The sequence below is a fragment of the Tachypleus tridentatus genome, unplaced genomic scaffold, assembly GCF_004210375.1.
Source record: "Tachypleus tridentatus isolate NWPU-2018 unplaced genomic scaffold, ASM421037v1 Hic_cluster_2, whole genome shotgun sequence".
NCBI classification, from domain to species: domain Eukaryota; kingdom Metazoa; phylum Arthropoda; class Merostomata; order Xiphosura; family Limulidae; genus Tachypleus; species Tachypleus tridentatus.
Window position 1 is genome coordinate 17016880 of NW_027467782.1, and position 20053 is coordinate 17036932.

General features: G+C 30.4%; 1 protein-coding gene across 2 annotated transcripts; it reads right to left on the reverse strand.

The window, feature by feature from the left end:
- Positions 1–4746: 4746 nt before the first annotated feature.
- Positions 4747–18088, reverse strand: LOC143242527 (anoctamin-2-like). Of its 2 annotated transcripts, none has more exons than XM_076485956.1 (4): positions 17868–18088; positions 17429–17563; positions 16858–16986; positions 4747–6348 (listed from the first exon to the last, which is right to left on the reverse strand). In XM_076485956.1, exons 2-4 carry the CDS (start codon positions 17503–17505, stop codon positions 6339–6341), a joined length of 216 nt encoding a protein of 71 aa, XP_076342071.1. In that variant the 5' UTR covers positions 17506–17563; positions 17868–18088; the 3' UTR covers positions 4747–6338. The 2 variants fall into 2 exon arrangements, with proteins under 2 accessions (XP_076342071.1, XP_076342070.1); XM_076485955.1 differs by lacking the exon at positions 4747–6348 and adding an exon at positions 15361–15640.
- Between the last annotated feature and the right edge of the window lie 1965 nt (positions 18089–20053).

Below are 20053 nucleotides of genomic sequence, written 5' to 3' on the forward strand. Positions count from 1 at the left end.
TAGTGGGATTGACCGTCACATTATAACGTCCCAACAGTTGAAAGGGCGAGCATGTTTGGTGTGACAGGGATTCAAACTCGCAACCCTCAGATTACGAGTCGAACGCTTTAACCCACCTGGCCATGCCAGGCCTATTATTAGTAGTAGTAACAGTGTTAATTATTTTACTTAATCCAACCTAACTAAACTAAAGAGATTCCTATTTTACACATTGCATTTCCCATGGCAATTAAGGTTGAATTGAAAGTAAAATATGGAATTATATTTACAGGAAATATTGCAATACGATAAATCACTTAACAGATGAAAACCATGGCTTTCTATTGGTTTTTAAGTAACACCGTATTGAGTGGCTCAAACACTTTTTGGTAATTTCTAATAAAGAGGACGTCACAGGTGGGTGTGGCAAGATGGATTTGATTTCATGTCTCTGGAACCAAGTAATATTAAACGCTATGAAAAATTATAGTATGCCTAAGCGAAATTATATCATAATAAGTGATTTACATTAAATTTTATTTTTTACTTCTAGGAGAGGTGGTAAATAAATTAAAGAAGAAAAGGCTGTGAGAGAAAATGTTGAAATTCTTACACAAGAAAATTCTAGTTTTTCTATTTTAAATATTGCTTTCTGAAAGTAAAATCTTTAAACTTGCATACTATTAAAATATGGATTATGAGCTATGTATATTTATTAATATATCTTAAAATTAAAATAGTTTAATCAACTTTTATATGTAACTCACTAAAACCTTGAGTTAGATGCACAGAAAAATATGTCTATGGAGAAAGGGTTAATAATGCTATTTTTTCCAAGAGGAAGTGTACTTTGAATAAAAATCAAGATTTCATGTTTTGTTACCATGACTACAGGTCCCAAATACCAGTGTAAATAGAGGACTTCTTATAGTTATTTGGTTGATTACTATTATGTTATTGAACAAAACATTGTCTAACCAGGTTTCAGATTGAACATATACATATTGATAAAGTAGGTTATTGTTGTCTGTGTTAAGTAGATTACCTCAAACAGTGCAGGTCATGTGGGAGCTTATGTACATGTATTAAAATGTAGCTTATTAGAACAAGTAATTTAGGTAGGTTACTTTCTAATCTAATCTACATTTGTGTGTGTATAAATAATAATTACTGACCTTGGATCTTATTTAAGCCCAGATCTCTACTACTGTTAGTAGCAATAAAACAATGCAGGTGTCCTAATAATACTCAGACCTAAACACAGGTCGTAGCAACACTGTTTGAGATGTGCAAATTGGAGATAGTTTTACAATGCTTTATGTTTAGTGTCATTTCTACAACATAGTGACAATGTTGGATATTTATAATTTCCTGGGAGAAAATTTCAAAAGCCAAAAATTCTTATGAATACGTCTAAGAGACAACTCAAAAAAAAGAACATTGGAAAAGAAAATCACTAAAGTCCTTAATTATAGAACATATTTAGTTTTATAAATACAGTATAAAATCAAATTTTAAACTAAGAACAAACAACACAATTATTAGTAAAATATTCCCTTCAATGATTCAGTTACTTTTTAACTTATTATTTAAATTCTGAAATCATAATATCCTTATGTATTTAGAAGTTAATTAAGTTGATGGCCATTTTGGCCAACTGACACCATTTTGCATACAATCTTCACATGACTATATCAACTTCAAAGACATTTTACAACATTCATGTTTCAATATTACCAGGAGATATAAATGAAAATGACAAGTTGTCTTAATTATTTTAGAAGTGCAAAAGTAAATAAAAAACTAGGATTTTATAAGTAATAAAACTACAAATAAAGTAAACAGCAACATGTTATTTATTATGACATAAAGAACAGAAAAGTGGTAATTACATTCCAGATTTAGTTTCTTACAAATTACAAGATTACTGAAAAATTAGAAGTCTCTAAAATCCTTATTTTGTAAAGTTATCTGAAGTTAACATTTTTCTTATAATGAAAATGGTTTCCAATAATACTTACGATCCACCAACACTATAGCTAGAATCTCACATTGATAAAAGTGTAGGCATGATCCATACAGAAAGCACTTGTACTGAACAGGAATGTACCAAGAGAAAAAATGGTACAAGAGTGCGGAAACTACACCCCACCTCCCAAACACATATGCTCTTCACTAGGAGCTTAGTTCCTATATCAAAGGCAGAACAGAATATGAGTAATCATCAGGTAGGCTATCTCTGACCAGACAGCCAAGATTCTATGACTCAGGTTGGAATTAAGGGGTTGTAGTACCTATATCCTATGTTGCTGGCTATGGCTATAAGACCACAATATTATATATATACTGTAACCACAAAATGTTGAATTTGGCACCATCAGAATAACAACAAGAAAGTAAGCAACACTTAAGTGGACAGATTCTCTTCTCCACCTGAACGAGTCCAAAAGGTAACACCTGAGGCTTGGAATGATGGGATCCCATATGCCATACTCAACAAAGGAACAGAATTCATCTGGTTTGGAATTATGAACATTCATTCTCAGTCCCTAACCATGTAGGTAAGGTGTATTCTACTTAACCCTGGAATTATATGGAACCTACACTCCACCAAGGACTTAGGATGGAACTGCTTTGGTTTTAGAATTACGATATAGTGAACCAACTTCCATGAATGATAACTGAAACTGGTACTGATCAAATAGAAGGGTTTTGCACTCCCCAACTAGATAACTGTATGCAAAATATGAACCAAAATTATGAGTAGGCTCCCAGGAAGGCTGGAGCCACTCTTACTGAAATATAAAAAAAAACATCCAGGAACCCAAAAAGGAGGACCCCTGACTATGCCCTCTTCTCAAAGAATGATTGAACACACTCAAAAACTTTGGTTGAAAAGCCTCTTGTCTGCCACAGATTCTCAAGCTTCACTAATACAGCCTGGTGTGCTAAAATGCACTGGGGAGACCTGAAAAACAGAGCTCTGGAAACTGTGCAATAGGGGAATCAAGTTCCCTACATTTTTTTCAAAGCAAATCAATCACAATTTATTCAATTTGAAGATTAGCAAGATCCTTTTTAGCTGTATTCATGAATGTCCATGAGTGGCAATCCACAATAAGATAATATCATCTGGTAGGTGCCTAAATGATCTTACAGGGCACCTCATTTTGACAGAACCTGTTGCATACTGGTGGTAGTAATTATAGTGAAAGTAGTTGCTAGTATGAAGTCAAAAAGAGAAAACATACTTGCCTCAGAAGCACTCACCCCAGAATGAGATACCATGAAAATAAAGGGACCCTGAAAAAATAAAAGAGTATATGATTGAGGAAAATACTCATTTCTGGTAAAAGCCTAGCAGATGTGGTAAACAAATCTACAGGAAGTACTGGGACACCATCAGAAGAGAAATTGGCCAGATCATGTAACCAACAAGATAGGAGAGTAACAGAAGTATTCCACATACTGACACAATGTCTTCAAAGAACCACTGAACCGGGCAGCTAATGACACTGGAGATTGAGAAATAGCTACAGTGTCAACAGATGTTAAGTATGTTTTGGAATTATTCTACAGTACTATGAATAAACTGTGTACAAAAAAAAAAAACATTTTAAAGAACATTTTAACAGCTGAACTTTTATATAACAAAAAAACTGACAATGTTATACATACTTCCTCTTGTTGATATCCAAACAATGAATTGTAATGTCCTGGATACCCAACAAACCTGTTGCATCAAAAGATAAATTTTAACATAAACAGCTGTCTTCACATATAACTTAAAAATAAAAGAGTCAATTCTGTATTGATGAACTATTGACAATTACTTGATTGTCCTTTTTCATTTTTATATCTCTCAAAATTTCAAAAGTAAAATCACGAGTTTGTGGGAAATTAAGCCCAAAGCTACACATTGGGTTATCTGTGCTCTGCCCACCACCAGTATCAAAATACACAATGGGTTATCTGTGCTCTGCCCACCACCAGTATCAAAATACACAATGGGCTATCTGTGCTCTGCCCACCACCAGTATCAAAATACATAATGGGTTATCTGTGTTCTGCCCACCACCAGTATCAAAATACACAATGGGGTATCTGTGCTCTGCCCACCACCAGTATCAAAACCTAGTTTCTAGCAATGTAAGTTTGCAGGCATACTGCTGTGTCATTGGGGGAAGAAGTACAAGTTTAGGACATTTTGAAAAAATAAAGAATTCTATGGCATTTCAATAAGTTATTATTAAATTTTCCATGACCATTTAATTCACTGTGAACACAATCAATAGAAAAAAACATTTTAGCTTTGTCAAAATAGCATGTAAGTTTGTTTTCTCACCTAGATATTACGTGCTAACCAATACATTGTTTAGAGGTTAAGGGATCATCTGAAAATTCATTTCCAGCATTTTCTGTTATGCTGCACTAGACCTTAAGTGTCAATCAGCACAGTTCACCAAGTACGTATGTGCCATTAAGGAAAATGTTTCATCTAAACAACTGATTACCATCTAAGGGCTGGGACTAACTTTGGCCAAAACTGTAAAGTGGCTGGTTAATTATAATTTGTGAAATAAGCATTGTTACACAATATGTCAACTATATAAAAGTAACATGTTTTAATCAGCTCATTGAATAACTTGGAAAACAACACAAAATCATTTCACATTCTATTTTACAATCACAATTAAAAGAATAACAACAACTAAACATCTATAAGAAACTAATTTCCACACTACCACAGTCTGAACTACCCACTGCTACATAACTACAAAACACTGAGTGTTAAGAATAACATTCAGACTTCAGGAAATATCACATGATCTTATGCTATAATTATACAACATGCACTTTCTGAAAGAAGCTTGTCCTCCATTTGAAATTCATGAAAATTGTCTGATTTTTCAAGTTCTATAAAACATTTTTTCTTGACTCTCCACAAATTTCATGACACATACAGAACATGTACAAACTTTATTTTTTATTTAAAATGAAAACTTGTTATATTTAGACTGGTACATCAATAAATTATATTATTCAGCTAAAACATTAATTTTATCTGCAATATTTATAAATAAAGGGCCCTCATAATGCTAAGTTTATTTTTAATGAACAAAAAATAATGTGCTTCAATATTTGATTAGTTACCTATAATCTGAATTTGAAAGGGAATACCCTTTATTATGGTGTTACAAGTTTGTTTTTATTGCTTAAAACATTTTTCTTACATATGAATTGTAATAATATCTTTGTATTAAAAACTAAAAACCAACAAAAGTAGAAAAAAATGAACACATAAAGGTAAATACAACAGTTTAGCTTCAACAACTTAATCTACTTCAACCTACACATGCAGACATTAAAATGTTTCAAAAATCATGTTACATGTGATTTTTAAACACTTCTATGAACAGTAATAAGTTAGTCTACAAAACAACTTGAAAGATTAGTTTTTATAACTATGTATTATCAGCTGTCTTTTAGTACCATTTATTTTGAGTTCACTGTTTCTTTTTTGTAAACAACTTCATTTCATATTTTAACACAAATTACTCACCTTCCTTTAAAAAATGCAATGTAAAAAACTGATGAATAGTAGTTGACAAACTTTAACATGTACATCTTCAAAGTCAAACTATTTTCATAATCACTTTGAGTGCGATGTATTTCTATATACAATATTTCAGAACAGTATTTACTATTTTACAAAAAGAATATTAACATACAGAAAAAGGTTGACATAAATAAAAAATGTTTGATAAACTACCTTAACACTAATGACAACCAACTGATAATACTATTAAACTCATCATTTCATGTCAGAGGTTTTTAGAACTCTTAGGTGAAACATTAAGTTCTATTCTTCAAATCAAATCTTTAGAGTATAAATATCTTTCTGTCTGAAAGTGAATTATTTCTTATTTACAAAATTCATTATTTTCCATAGTTATAAATATCATTCTACGTCTGGTTCAGGTCCAGCTTTTAGGTGACTCTGCTGCTGTCACACGGAGCAAAGATATTTCTGCAACGTAGTTTTGAGTAATTAGAAATACTACGGTCAAATATTTTTGTACTGAGGGAGAGGAAGTCATAATAAAATTCAAATCATAGGAACTGAAGACGAATTTTCCATATTCTTCTTAATTTGTCCATGATCTAAATAAATGTTAAGCCTTATCTTAGCTTCCACCATTTTTTTGTTGTTGTTGTCAGAAGTAGGATACCAATGACTGTTGATCAAGACAGTTGTGGTCTAGATACACTAGTTTCCATGAATTAGCAAACACGAACTACTTCTCAAGCCAAATCATTAGGAAACACAAGTTAATTTTAAATCAAAATGATTGACTTCATTCCATACTGTAACAGAAAAAAAGAGCTTTACATTCTAGTTTTACAGTGGAAATATCTTTTTATGGTAGTTTTTATACACATTTTTAGTAATCTTTGACAATTTTAAAATATATAACGTGCAGTACTGAAGCAAATTTATGTAATATCTCTACATAAATTGACTGCATTAACAAGAGATGTTTTACTATTAATTGTAACATGATTTTATCTCAAAATAAAATTCCATATTTTAAAATTTATTTTATTAGTAGCCTTCATACACAAGTTTATAAAAAATTATGTTGAAACACACATATATCCTTAATATAAAATGCATGGGGTCGGTTTATTGGACGAATGTCATATTACAGATGGAATGTTCACTATATTTCTGAATTTATTGTGCATATTGACACAAGATGTTGCAAGCTGTTAGTAAAATGTACAAGTCTGTTGTATGCTAAATATCAAATACACTGCAGAAGTATTTCTAATCAAGAAAGGATGGTAAAAATGAAGATGACAATATGAGTTACATATTAACATGTTAATGTTTATGAAAAGACTTAAAATACTATATCCATGGCACTGTTTGCATATTGTGCTTGCATTGCCTTTAGAGCCTCTGAAATGTATATTTACAAGTTTTCCTTTTCAGTATCCCTGTACACTGTATATGATATTTTATCCCTGTACACTGTATGTGATATTTTATCCCTGCACACTGTATATGATATTTTATCCCTGCACACTGTATATGATATTTTATCCCTGCACACTGTATATGATATTTTATCCCTGTACACTGTATATGATATTTTATCCCTGTACACTGTATATGATATTTTATCCCTGTACACTGTATATGATATTTTATCCCTGTACACTGTATATGATATTTACTCTTCTTCACCATGAACTGTCACTAAATCAAATACATAAACCAAATTAAAAGTTACAAATAACCATCTAAATATCATAAGTATACTTAAATTTTGAACAATTTTCATGTATTTCTGTATATATTTGTTAGCAATGTGAACAGTTTCACTACTTTGATCACAAGACTATATGGTATTACAACTAAATATACTTTACAGTGTTTCACACTGATCCACAAGTTTATTTAACAAAACACTCAGATTTGAACAATAATAAAACTAAGACCGGTAAAGTGATAAAGTGTGCTGTTAGTGATGTTCAATATACTTTTACATAATTACTTTCTAATGTTATTTTAATACATTCTGTACAAACAGAAAAGTTAATTAAAAATTCAGATAACATGCATAATGTGGCATAAATTAATTTTTTAAAGAAATAAGTTCTATTTTGAAAAGTGTGCATAATTTGGATTTATTCACCAATAAAATGTATATGTTTTTTCAAGATGTATAAATTATTCTGATAAACTTTGTGTGACTGTAACAGTATTTATCTGGCACTAAAATAAATAGGGATAAAAACTTTTGCAGTCAGATTCTGGTTAAAGTTTGTTATTCTAAATGATGAACAAAATAACCTATGTCCATTTTGGAAATGCCAAAATTAGAAACAGGTAAAACTTACACAATTCAGTAAGGAAGGTGGCTATTCTTCTATAAATCTAGAGAAGGTTAACAGTAAGTCAGTTGTTTCTACAATTTTATTCAACAATGTAGAAAAGAACAACTAACCCCTAATTTTGTAAAGGTAAAACTTTCAAAAAAATTTAATAAATACACAAACATTATTCAAAATTTAATACAGAAAAAACAATTTAAAGCCATGTTGAAAACAAAATACAAAGAACTACATGACTTACAAAAACAAAAAAGGAACCCAGACCATCAGCTGGCATGCTGCATTAAACCAGAGATTTACGGACTTATACAACAAAACATAAACCAAATCAATACTAAGAATGGCAGAGACAAAAAGATCTGCCACAACAAAAAACTAGAAAACTAAGATGCAAACAACAGAAAAGACACCAAAACAACAAACTGTCGACTAACCTCATAATTAATAGATCTGACTGACAATTAAACACAGACGAGATACATCTACTTAACAAAGGACTCAACTTTGCAATAGCACCTAGGAACATTCCAACCATAGAAATCAAAACGTGTTTAGAAATTCTATGCAGGAGACTTGTGATAATTTCTACAGAGAACAAAAACAAGGAAACAACCAACAAAAAGAAGATAACTTAGATAATTTTATTGACATCCAACAGTCAAACTTCCCAGGTAAAATTAAAAATTTATATTTTCCAGAAACACCTAAAAACAACATCTTAAACGATTTTTTCAAAGAATTCTTCACAAAACCATCAACATAATTTCACAAAACAGAAAACTAAAAAACAACCTTACAAAAAGAGACATTAATTCCATTAAAAACCTAAAACAAGACAAAACCATAAAAATTCTAAAAGCAGATAAAGGTAACGCTATAGTCATAATGAACACGAATGAATACATCCAAAAAATGAATAACATCCTATCAGACACGAACAAATTTAAACAAATAAACACAAATCCAACAAAGACACACGAGACACAACTGAACAAATTACTACTACAAATGAAAAAAGCCAACACAATTTCACAAACACTTTATTCCTATCTACGTAAAACCGACTCATGCACACCGCAAATATACAGCATCCCCAAACCTCATAAACCAGATTGTCCATTACGACCAATAATGTCCACATATGAATCGTTTAATTACAATCTTGGTAAATACATAGCATGGGCATTCTCCAAATATGTAACATCAGCCAGCTCATTCATCAAAGATTCTTTTAATTTCAAGTCTAATCTAAATCAACTTAATCATAAAGCCTTAATGGCCAGTTTCGATGTTATATCCCTCTTTACAGAAGTTCCAACCACTGAAGCCTGCAAGATAGCCTTAGAACTCTATATCCGAGACCCTAACCCAACTATAGAAATTCCCAGTAACCAGTTAGCAACCCTCATAGAATTCACCACGATAAAGACAAACTTCATGTTCAACAACCAAAACTATATACAAACAAATGGCCTAAGCATGGGCAACCCAGTATCACCAGTCCTAGCCAATATTTTTATGACACAAGTTGAAACACAAGCAATTAACACAGCATTACATCCACCACTATACTGGTACAGATATGTAGATGACACGGTTGCGGGATTCAAATCTACAGAACACATACTTAATTTTTTCAATCACATTAACTTTATACATCCCAACATTAACTTCACATGTGAACAGGAAGAAAGCAATCAAATATCATTTCTTAACCTCAAAATTACAAGAACTGACACACAATTCAAAACAGAAATCCACCGAAAAATCACCCATACTGGACTATACATTCCTTGGGACTCAGCACATGAAACAAAACAAAAACTCAACATACTAAGAAACCAAATAAACACAGCCATAAAACTATGCTCACCAGATAAAATTAACGATGAATTAGACAAAATAAAACAATACTTCATCAACATCACTAAGTTTCCTCCACAAACCGTAGAAAACATTATAAGCACACACCTACACAGAAAGCAAAATCAACCAACTAAAGTAAATACAGCTCACGAATAAAAAAAACCACGAAACCATATACTGCTGTATACCATATATTCCTGACATCAGCAGACAAATAACCAACATTTGGCAGAAACTAGTAACAAAATATGACATTCCAGTTAATACCAAAAGTATTCAAAAACCAGGAACAAAACTGAAGTCTATTCTATGTAAAAACTACTCTGACAAACACCACACCAACATTATTTATAAAATACAATGTGATAACTGCCACGACTTCTATATTGGAGAAACAAGTAGAAAAATGGAAACCAGATTCAAAGAACATAAAAATCATCTACACACGTTTTCGAACACTGCAAGTCAAATAAACACAAAACAACCATAGAAAACACTCAAATACTAAATAAAGAAACAAACATAAATAAATGCAAAATTAAATAAGCCTTACTTATACAACAACTTAAACACAAAATAAACCAATATAAAGAAACGCCTTAATACCTATATTAATATAATAAAATAAATAAATTATATTGGATCAAAGTATGACCCTACCAAGTTTCAAGATAATCTACCAAGATATGTAGGTATGGTAGTCGATTGAAAAGGGTTTGGAAGAAGATGAAACAACAGAAAAACTGTATCTCTCTTATGATGATGAGGAACCCAAGTGAAGTAAAAATGTATCTCAAGATGGCTGCTATGGGTATTAAAACTCTTTTTGTTATCCTGAAGGCCTAAGAGACCTAAGAAGGTTGAAACATTGTTCTCTAATTTATTGTAATAAAAGTTTTAATACCCATACCAGTCATCTTAAAATACAGTACACCTCTCTGTGGAGACATAATTATGAGAAATAACTGTCTCGAATGCTATACTACAGAAAATTGGAAACTGGATTCACTGAAAATAATAAAAAATCCTCCCAAGTTTACAAAGTGCATCTTTTAAAAACAATTTTACTTTAAACATAGGACCAAAAATCAATGACCATGAAGTTATAAAAATCATCTTAATTTTAAAATGCAGCCTTACTCTAAAACAGTACCATCTGTGGTACTAGGATATCTCTATTAAGCCTTTTTGTGATCTCTAATCATTTGGGTAAAAAAACCTTTAAAAGTAGACTTATTCTTGAAACACCACTGAAAACCTTTCTTGTAAATAGATTGGACCACCAAAAGATTGATAATAAGCAAAATACATAATTTCATGATTGTTGAGACAAAATTAAAATTTGCCTACTTAATCATATTATTTTTTATTCATGTTATTGTTACACAAAACTACAACAAAATCGACTGAGCATTTTGAACCACAACATTGACAGATATGCTATATGGAATACTGTGAATGTCCATGACTTACTTAAAAATTAATTATTTTTCAGTAAAAGATGCGTTATGTGGTTATAAGTACATAACAGATGCAAAATTGTTCTGAGTGGACTTACGTTAAACAACTTTACACAAAACCTTGATAAATAATTACTTCAAAAAACACAACTCGTTATTTAAGGAGATGTTTTAAACACTTGTTTTATTTGAAAGAGCTGTTTTTCTACTGGAATAATTTTATACGTGCCTAGTGGGGGTCATGTCTCACTCTAAACACATATTTTCTCATTGCTGTGCATTAAAAAAGTCAACATAGGAGATAATTAAAAACTACATATTTAAAATCCACAAATAGAGAAAATAAAAAAATGTAAGCAAATAAAACTGTAGATCTATTGCTGACAGTTTACACAAGCAACAACTCACTATTTTGATTCCACTATAAAATTATTTCAAATGATATTTATTGTGTTACAGGACTCCACTGAGATTTCTGCAAGAAACTGACAGTACTTTTGAACTTACTTCCTCATCCTTAATTATGTCATGCTGTGAAATTTTCTGAGTCCTTCATTTTTAGCCATCAAAAAATCCAGTGTTTTACTAGTATGTGCATTAGTTGGAAACTACAGCTTGTGCATTTTCTAGTGTTTTTATTGGAAACAGATACAACAAAATTAGGCGATTCTGATGATGGATATTGTTATTCAAGCCACTGTTGTTCATCATTACTCAAATTTATTTCCCTGGCAACATTTCAACAGCTGTTTGACACTGGATGATTACCATAACAGATGCTACTATTCAATATCACATCGGTAATTCTTTCTACTGTTTTATGTACTGAGCAAAAGTCACAAGTTCATATTCAGTATTTATTACCACTGCATATATTACTCTTTCATATAGCTATTGCAATTTTAAACAGGTAGTGGTAGTAAAAGTTATTGATAATTAGCAATTTAGCAAAGTGTGCCACTGAGAGAATTATTTGTGTTGCCTTATTCTAACAAACACTTGTACACAGCAGGCTGTTGAAGAACAAACATATTGTTATGTATCAAAGTAAGCATGTGACTGTGTATGTTTATGTTGTACTAAACTTTGTTGTATTTTTTTAAAAGAAACATTATTCCATTCTGATGAGATTCCTTTGTTACTGTTCATCTTTTGTTATATAATAGTACAAGCTGATGGAAGCTACTCATTAAATTTGTGATCATACAATCTTTGCCTTCACAATGGTCCTTTGAGAACAATTTTACAGTTTGTATGTTACAGGTGTATACCAGTAAATATGTTTATTTTATCTTGAACATTTGTTATTTATTTTTAATATGTGGTGGATGAGTGGAACATAAAGCAGAAGTAACAGTAAACTGTTAAGAAATATGTAACATTCAACTGAATTCACATACACTTGTGTAGTTTAGAATGTATTCTGTATAAATGAATATAAAAATCAACTTAAGTAACAATATAATTAAAACTCATTCTAGACTGTCAGAAAAATAAAGAAACAACATGAATCAAAATACAGAGACTGTATTGTCAAGCCTGTAGCTAAAGTCTCTAAAAAAATAAATAATTACAGCTGGAAGTAATGTCTGTATTATTTTCTTAAGCTATAAACCCCTCTTTTAGCTCCATGCTTACAGTACTTATCAAAATAGTTTGTTTATTTTTTTAAGAGTCCCAAGTTGTCAGCTTGAAAATACAATTTTTATATTTTGATTCAAATTTTCCGACGATCCCTACATCGCTTCCTGAATTAATAATTTTTGATAATAATGTACACATACACATACATACATACATATTACTGTATACAGATAAGTTTCTCATTCCCACTGAAGACCAAACACTGTTACTGTGTTAAATAAAGTCTTCATTACCTGTTGAACCTGTTTCTAAACTTCATTGTTCTCATAATTGGTTCTTCTTTAAATTTGAAATCTTAAATGTTTACATAACTTTAGTGTACACACCTACATACTCAAATTAACTCATAAATAAATACTCTCAAGTAGTAACATCACAGACCAGGAAAATATGGTGTGTGGTACTCATCTCTTTCAAAAGGAAATACATGGTTCATTTACATGTTACAGTGTACATCACAGAAGCATTTAGAAAAACACATCAGTAAAAAACTAAGTAATAAATTTTCATAACTTGTAAGAAATAAAGTTCAAATATGTGGCCTTAGAAAAAGAACCAGAACTGATAAAAAACTGCTGTAATATTCCTTCTGAAGTTCAATTTACATTATTTTTGAAGGAGATAATAAAACCACAACTTAGGTATTGGAACATCTAACCTGTTTTTTGTTTTGTTTAAAAAAAGGGATAAAATTTAATGAGCTTTAAATGATTTGCTTTGTTTTGAATTTCACACAAAACCACACGAGGGCTATCTGTGCTAGTTGTCCCTAATTTAGCAGTATAAGACAAAAGGGAAGGCAACTAGTCATCACCACCCACTGCCAACTCTTGGGACACTCTTTTACAAACAAATAATGGGATTGACCATCACATAATAATTACGAGTCAAGTGCCTCAACCACCTGGCAGCCAGGCCAGGAACTTTAAATAAGAACATTTCAAACAAGCACAAAAGTTCACATTTTAAACTTTCAATCTCAAACAATGTTCTATCAAGATCTTTTAAACTTTTATTATTAACATTAATTTTTTATACTTTGTTATCTTTTAAACTATATGTGGTGCATTTATACTAAATTACTTTAAAAAAAGTGTTTTATCACCTTCTTTAAATTATACCTTTGAAGACCATTTACCCAAAATAACTGTATTTTCAAGAAGAATAAGGCATTTTTTTAAATTTAATAATTTTCAATACTTTTAAGAAAAAATTCATACAAAAGATACACAGCTTGTTAATTTTGTTTGATAGAGTATATTTAGTTACAGTTTTGTTGTAAAACCAACACCAAACACTTCTACTGTCATCATAAAAGTTAAAGGTCCTGAACACCCAATCAAGGCAGGAAAACAAGGTCATTTACCCATCAGGAACGTCAAACTGCATATGTCACAACCTTTTACAGAGTTAAATTCAAAATGTAATTAAGCTAGTTTATTATCGATGTATACAAGTAAACTTTACATCACAATGTAATTACTGAATCAAATTTTAATTGTATTTAAGTTCTTAGATTCTCCCTTCTTCTATAATTTACTTATTGAATGATTTTATGTAAATTACAGTGAAATCCTTCTAAAGCAGCCACTTTCGGAACTGAGACAAACTGGCTTGATCAGAGGGGTTCCACTGTACATAATTAAGGATTATGTAAACAAAAATGGACTGTGATTGAATGACCACTTTCAAGGGATGACCAAACCTGGTGGATGGCCACTTAGAAGGGTTCCACTGTAGTTATTACTCAGACAAGGCAAAAATGTTACAGCTTTCTATTTTATTTATTTATGATGTCATACACTAGGAAATTAGAGTCATTTGGCATGCACACCTATCACAGCTTCTCTTTTACAAGCTGCCAATAGTTCTCTCAGATGTTGTATATCCATAGACTTACTGCTGTACTAACAGGGGGCATATAGTGTGGTAGTGCCATGAGTAAAGAACAAAAAAAGATGCTGGTAAACAGTACATTTTATGTTTTTCATGAATATTCTTTATTTATTACTATAAAAGTAACTAAAATGAAAAAACAAGAAAGTTGTTAGGTTAGATTAGCTAAAATAATGAATAGTAATAAGAAATATTCTTCATATTGTTTAATGTAATTCAATAGGGTAACATGAGCTGAATGTTCACCAAGTGATTTAAAACTTGTGATGAAGTATTAATAGTTACATGTGGTTCAAAAGTCGATAAAACTATGAGATTAAGAATAAACAGATGTCACAAGTTTTTAGTTATTTAGGATAAACTATCACAGTTTAGGGTCACAATTTGCTGTCATTCTAGCACAATAAAAATGTAATTTACAATTATTTCATAATTTTTATGATGGTTATGAGGGTGTTTAAATTGACTGATCATTTAGAGTTATAGTTTGTAAAATAACAGATAAAATAAACTTTTTACTGACAGCAAACATCTGATATTTATTAAGGAGGTTTAAAGAACTACATAAGTGAAATTTGAAAATTTTTAAATGAAGTATTTTTAATTTTAACATAAAAAATCACTTTGTAATCAGAACAGTCAACACTATGACAACATATAATTAAAATATTTTTATGATTACTGTCAAAGTTTGTGATGACACAACTAGTACCTTCAGAATCACAGTAGGTATACTGCCATGGTTAAAAGTTCATCTTAAATACACAAGCCCATTGTGATAAAGTTAGTTACTAAGGTACACATTACCTCTAAAGTATCAAAACTAGTCATATCCCAGTGGTGGGTAATTATTTCCAAATACTTTTTCCACAATTCAAGAAATATTACAGCTGAAAGTAAATAAAAACAAAGTGAAAGGTTTATCATCAGTAAAGACAGAAATTGTAACAGAATATAAATCACTCTTTAAACTGATGTGACTTGTGACAATTAATTCAACTATTTTTGTTCACCAAAGTGTTAGTAATTAAAAACTTTGTAAAGTGTTTTCTTTTTTCCTTGAAAAGTTCCAAATTACAGATAAAGAAATCTCAAAGTAATAACATGTTTTTGGAAATATTTTGAAGTCTTTGATGGGAGATTTTAGTTATAGAAGTTTGAAGTCTTGGATGTGAAGCAAATTTGATGTGCTTTATGTTGGTTTGAAATTAAGACCATTTCAAGTATTGCAGGTATACAATGTTGGACGTTTTTATGTTGAAGTAACCCTTTTGCTATGGGTGTCCATTACTACACATCTCATGAGGATTTTCTTAGTGAGTTACTTTCCCAAAATTCAGGTCCTTTGTAAAGGTCAGTTTTATATTACTGTACATAGTAATATGAGCACACATGCACCATGTCATTGTAACTTCTACACTGTTATCCAGACACAGTTGAAAGATCAATATAATAAATTTATATATGTACATGGTGTGGACAAGAAAAGTGGCCCCCCTTAAAAATGCTGTTAATTTGTTATATATTTTATTAGATAGTAGAAAAATGTGTAAAATGCACTTCATGAGATCTGTTCAAAAATGATATCAAATAAATTAACAACATTTTTCAAGAGAGGGGCACTTTTCTGTCCTCCCCTTGTACATAAATGTTTAATGTTATCAAATTTAAGCTATTTTATATGAATTATAATTTGTAGTTATTTCAGAATGAAAAAAAAAGCATTCTTTATATTAATTTCGTAATTGTTTATAGTGGTCAAATCTATCAAGCCCATATAGAGTTTCATTAGTAAAAATAACAGACAAAATATTAAGTTTTTTTCTGTACAAAAATGTTTGATAATTATCTGGAGGTTATAAAAATTGTGTATGTGAAATTTGAACATTTTCTGATGCATACAAGTATTTTTAATCATAAAATCAAAATTACTATGCATGTTGGATAGTCAACATGCAAAAAAAAATAGTCACAAGAAAAGCATTACTTAAAAAAAGTATTAAAACTAAATAACAATTTGATATTTTGTGTATGAAAGTTCTAACAGAGTCTGAAGTAGAGAATAATATTTATTCAACTTTAACATGTAAATCTATATAATACTTACCCCAGAGTGACATAAAAACAGCAAAAAATACAGCAGCACCAATGTCGAAAAGATGAGTTATATCTGTCCTGATATTCCATATCTACATCACATAAAATGGTGTTCTTGTAGTCTTCACAAATGTCCTTACTGTAAAAAAATGCAATTTTGTTTCAAGTTTATATAATAAACACAGTACAGCTGTACATTTATATCAATCATAATATACAACTATCAATTTCAATGATAATGACACATAAAATAACTGACTAATTGAAATTATGTTTAAATCAATTTATCACAAATATTATTTAAAATATTTTAGTGGTTCAAAACACATCAACCAATAAAAATTAATGGTTCCAATTATTATTCTTTACAATTATTCCAGCTACAAATAGCTTGTGTGAAAATAATTAATTAGCTAAACAGTGATTAATTACATCCAGTGATTAATCACTTACCACATTCCATCAATCACATAGCTCTAAGTAACTGATTTATCTGAGGTATAATTTAGAAAATGATCAAACATGAGTTATAAAAATAATAAACTGTTTGGTAACTCTTTTTTTCTCCCCCTTATTCAAACCTGTGAGCATCACCCATCAAGGTGAAGCACCCATACAGAAAACACAACACTCCTCCTTCTGAAGCTGGAATCAGCATACAGATGTAATATCCAAGCCAAACAAAGTACAGGCTTATCTTAATTCCAAAATACTCCCTGAAAAAATTGAAAGGAACAAACACTGAAGTGATTCTTATCAAACAAAATATAGTGCATACAATAACTAATGAGAAACTCAAAAATATCCATAATAATTTTTTTTTTATAAAGAGTTGTCTCAATTGTAAACTTTGACTGGTATAAGAGCAAGGTGATTTTCATGCTAAAATTAATACAATTTATATATTTTTAATATTACAGTTTCCAAATTTCATTTGCAAAGCTTCTACAATCTTCTAATTGAATATCAACTTATTTTTTGGTAAAAATGTATGTTATGTATTATTTTCTCTACACTTACACTACATGAGGTTAGGCCATTTGTTTAACCTTGTAACAAAAAAAAAATGTGAAATAATATTTTCCCTTTCTAAAATCCCTGCAGATTACAATAAAAGCTTATCATTATTTATCCCGACTATCATCAGGCTTGCATCAGTTAAATATGACAACTTCCTTTATACTAAGCCTATGTAACAAGTTAGGAATAACCTTATGTACACTTAGTTCAAATTACAGCATAAAATTATGTAATACACACGATCTTCGCAAAAAAATTAATCTATTTCTTCATTTATATTTTCGTATGTTACCTAATAAGTATTTTTTTCATTTATAACAAACCAAATTTGTACATAAAAATAACAAAAATCTAGTACTTAATTGTGAATGCTGTAATTCTTTTTGTTGTCAAAGGTTTAAAGTGTTGTGAGATGCTAACCCAAATTTTCAATGGTGATGTTTTTTATTTTTTTCCAAAATTATTTATTAATTTCAAACACAATTTAGAGCACAATCAATAATAAACACAAAGCATACAATGTCCTATAATTATTACAATTTAACTGTTTTTCTAACCAAACATTGTGGATCAAAACAATTTCCTTAAGCTAGTTAAAGTAAACTGAGTGACAGCCGATTTAAATCTATGTTCCGAAAAACTTCAAAGCCATCCTGCGAACGAGATGGCATTATACATAAAACAGAAGATTAAATGTTTATTTTCTGATGGTTATCAATAATGTAATATCAAATGTCAAAGACAGAAAGATATTTTGTTTCTTGTGGCGAAATATTATCATGAAATGTATGTGTATAAAGAAGGGGACACAAAGAAATTAAGTCAGCCTTCAAAAACATAGTTGTAAAGTGTCGTCTAAAGAAAATACAGAAATATCCAAATTATCTTTGTTAACCTGAAGATGACATAAGAAGTTTGAAGCCTTTTTGTCTACTTTATTTTAATAAAAGTTTTAATACCCACACTGGCCGTATTGAAATACATTGTTACATCAAGTAGGTTTCTCGTGATCACGAAGTACATTCTGTTGAAGACTCCAAAAAAAGAAAAAAAAAAAACCCTTAACTTTATATGACAGTCTGATGGCAGAATTAGTAGCTTTCCCTATGAGGTTTGTAGCGATTAGAGGAGCTGGATATCTAACAACCAAATTATCATTCTGAATGATGCTTCTTTCTTCAAACAGATAAAGTAAAACATAACATAAGTTATGTAGACGTCACTCTACGAACCTAGAACACGTTTCAAAGACGAAGTTCTATGATGATATTTATTAAACATTTATAGAAATATAAAAGAACATTTCAAAAACTGAAATGTCACAGTAACAAAAAATAATAGATTAACGAAAGCTTACATTACTTATATTACTAGTTTGTTAAATGTTTTATGCTTAAGTTTTGGATGCTTTTGTTCTCGGTTTATTGGTAGTTTAATTGAGAAATGGACATTTTAAGATGCTGGGTGCAAAAGTACCTTAACAGCAAATAAAGAGATAGACATGCGTAAAATGGGAACATGTAGTCGGTTTAGGTTCGAATTTCCGTCACACCAAACGTGCTAGCCGTTTCAGAGATGGTGGAGTTATAATGTGACGTGCAATATCACTATTCGTTAGCAAGTTGGCACTGGGAGGTGAGAACTAACTACCCTCCCTCCACTCTTATACTACTGAAGAAGGGACGGCTATCGCAGGTAGCCCTTCTGTAACTTTACGAAAAACTGAAAACAAAACAAACATATCACGATATACTTACCCAGTGTAAAAGTACTTTTTTATATAATTGTTTAATTATGCTGATGGTATGAGATGCTAAAGTCTTGGATATTTTTTTTATTGCGTATGACCGGACAAAAAGAATTAAGAAACTATAATAACTACACGATATTTTAAACAGATCTGGATTTTTGTAATAAGTATTTACAAACTTGAATAACTCTGGTAATCAATTAATTTTTAACAATTATTTTTATTTTGTAGTGCAGATTTCTGAATTAAGTACAATTCTATAGTGGGCTAACTGCGCTTTGCCGTCTGCGAGAGTACAGTTGAGAAAAGATCTTTCGGTAATGAAATCCAGCTATTATTACATAGTCTACAGAGTACGTCTAGAACGTATTGACAATAAGTAGTATTAGTAAAATTAGAACACTAGTGTGATTAACAGCAATAAGAACTTTTTTAT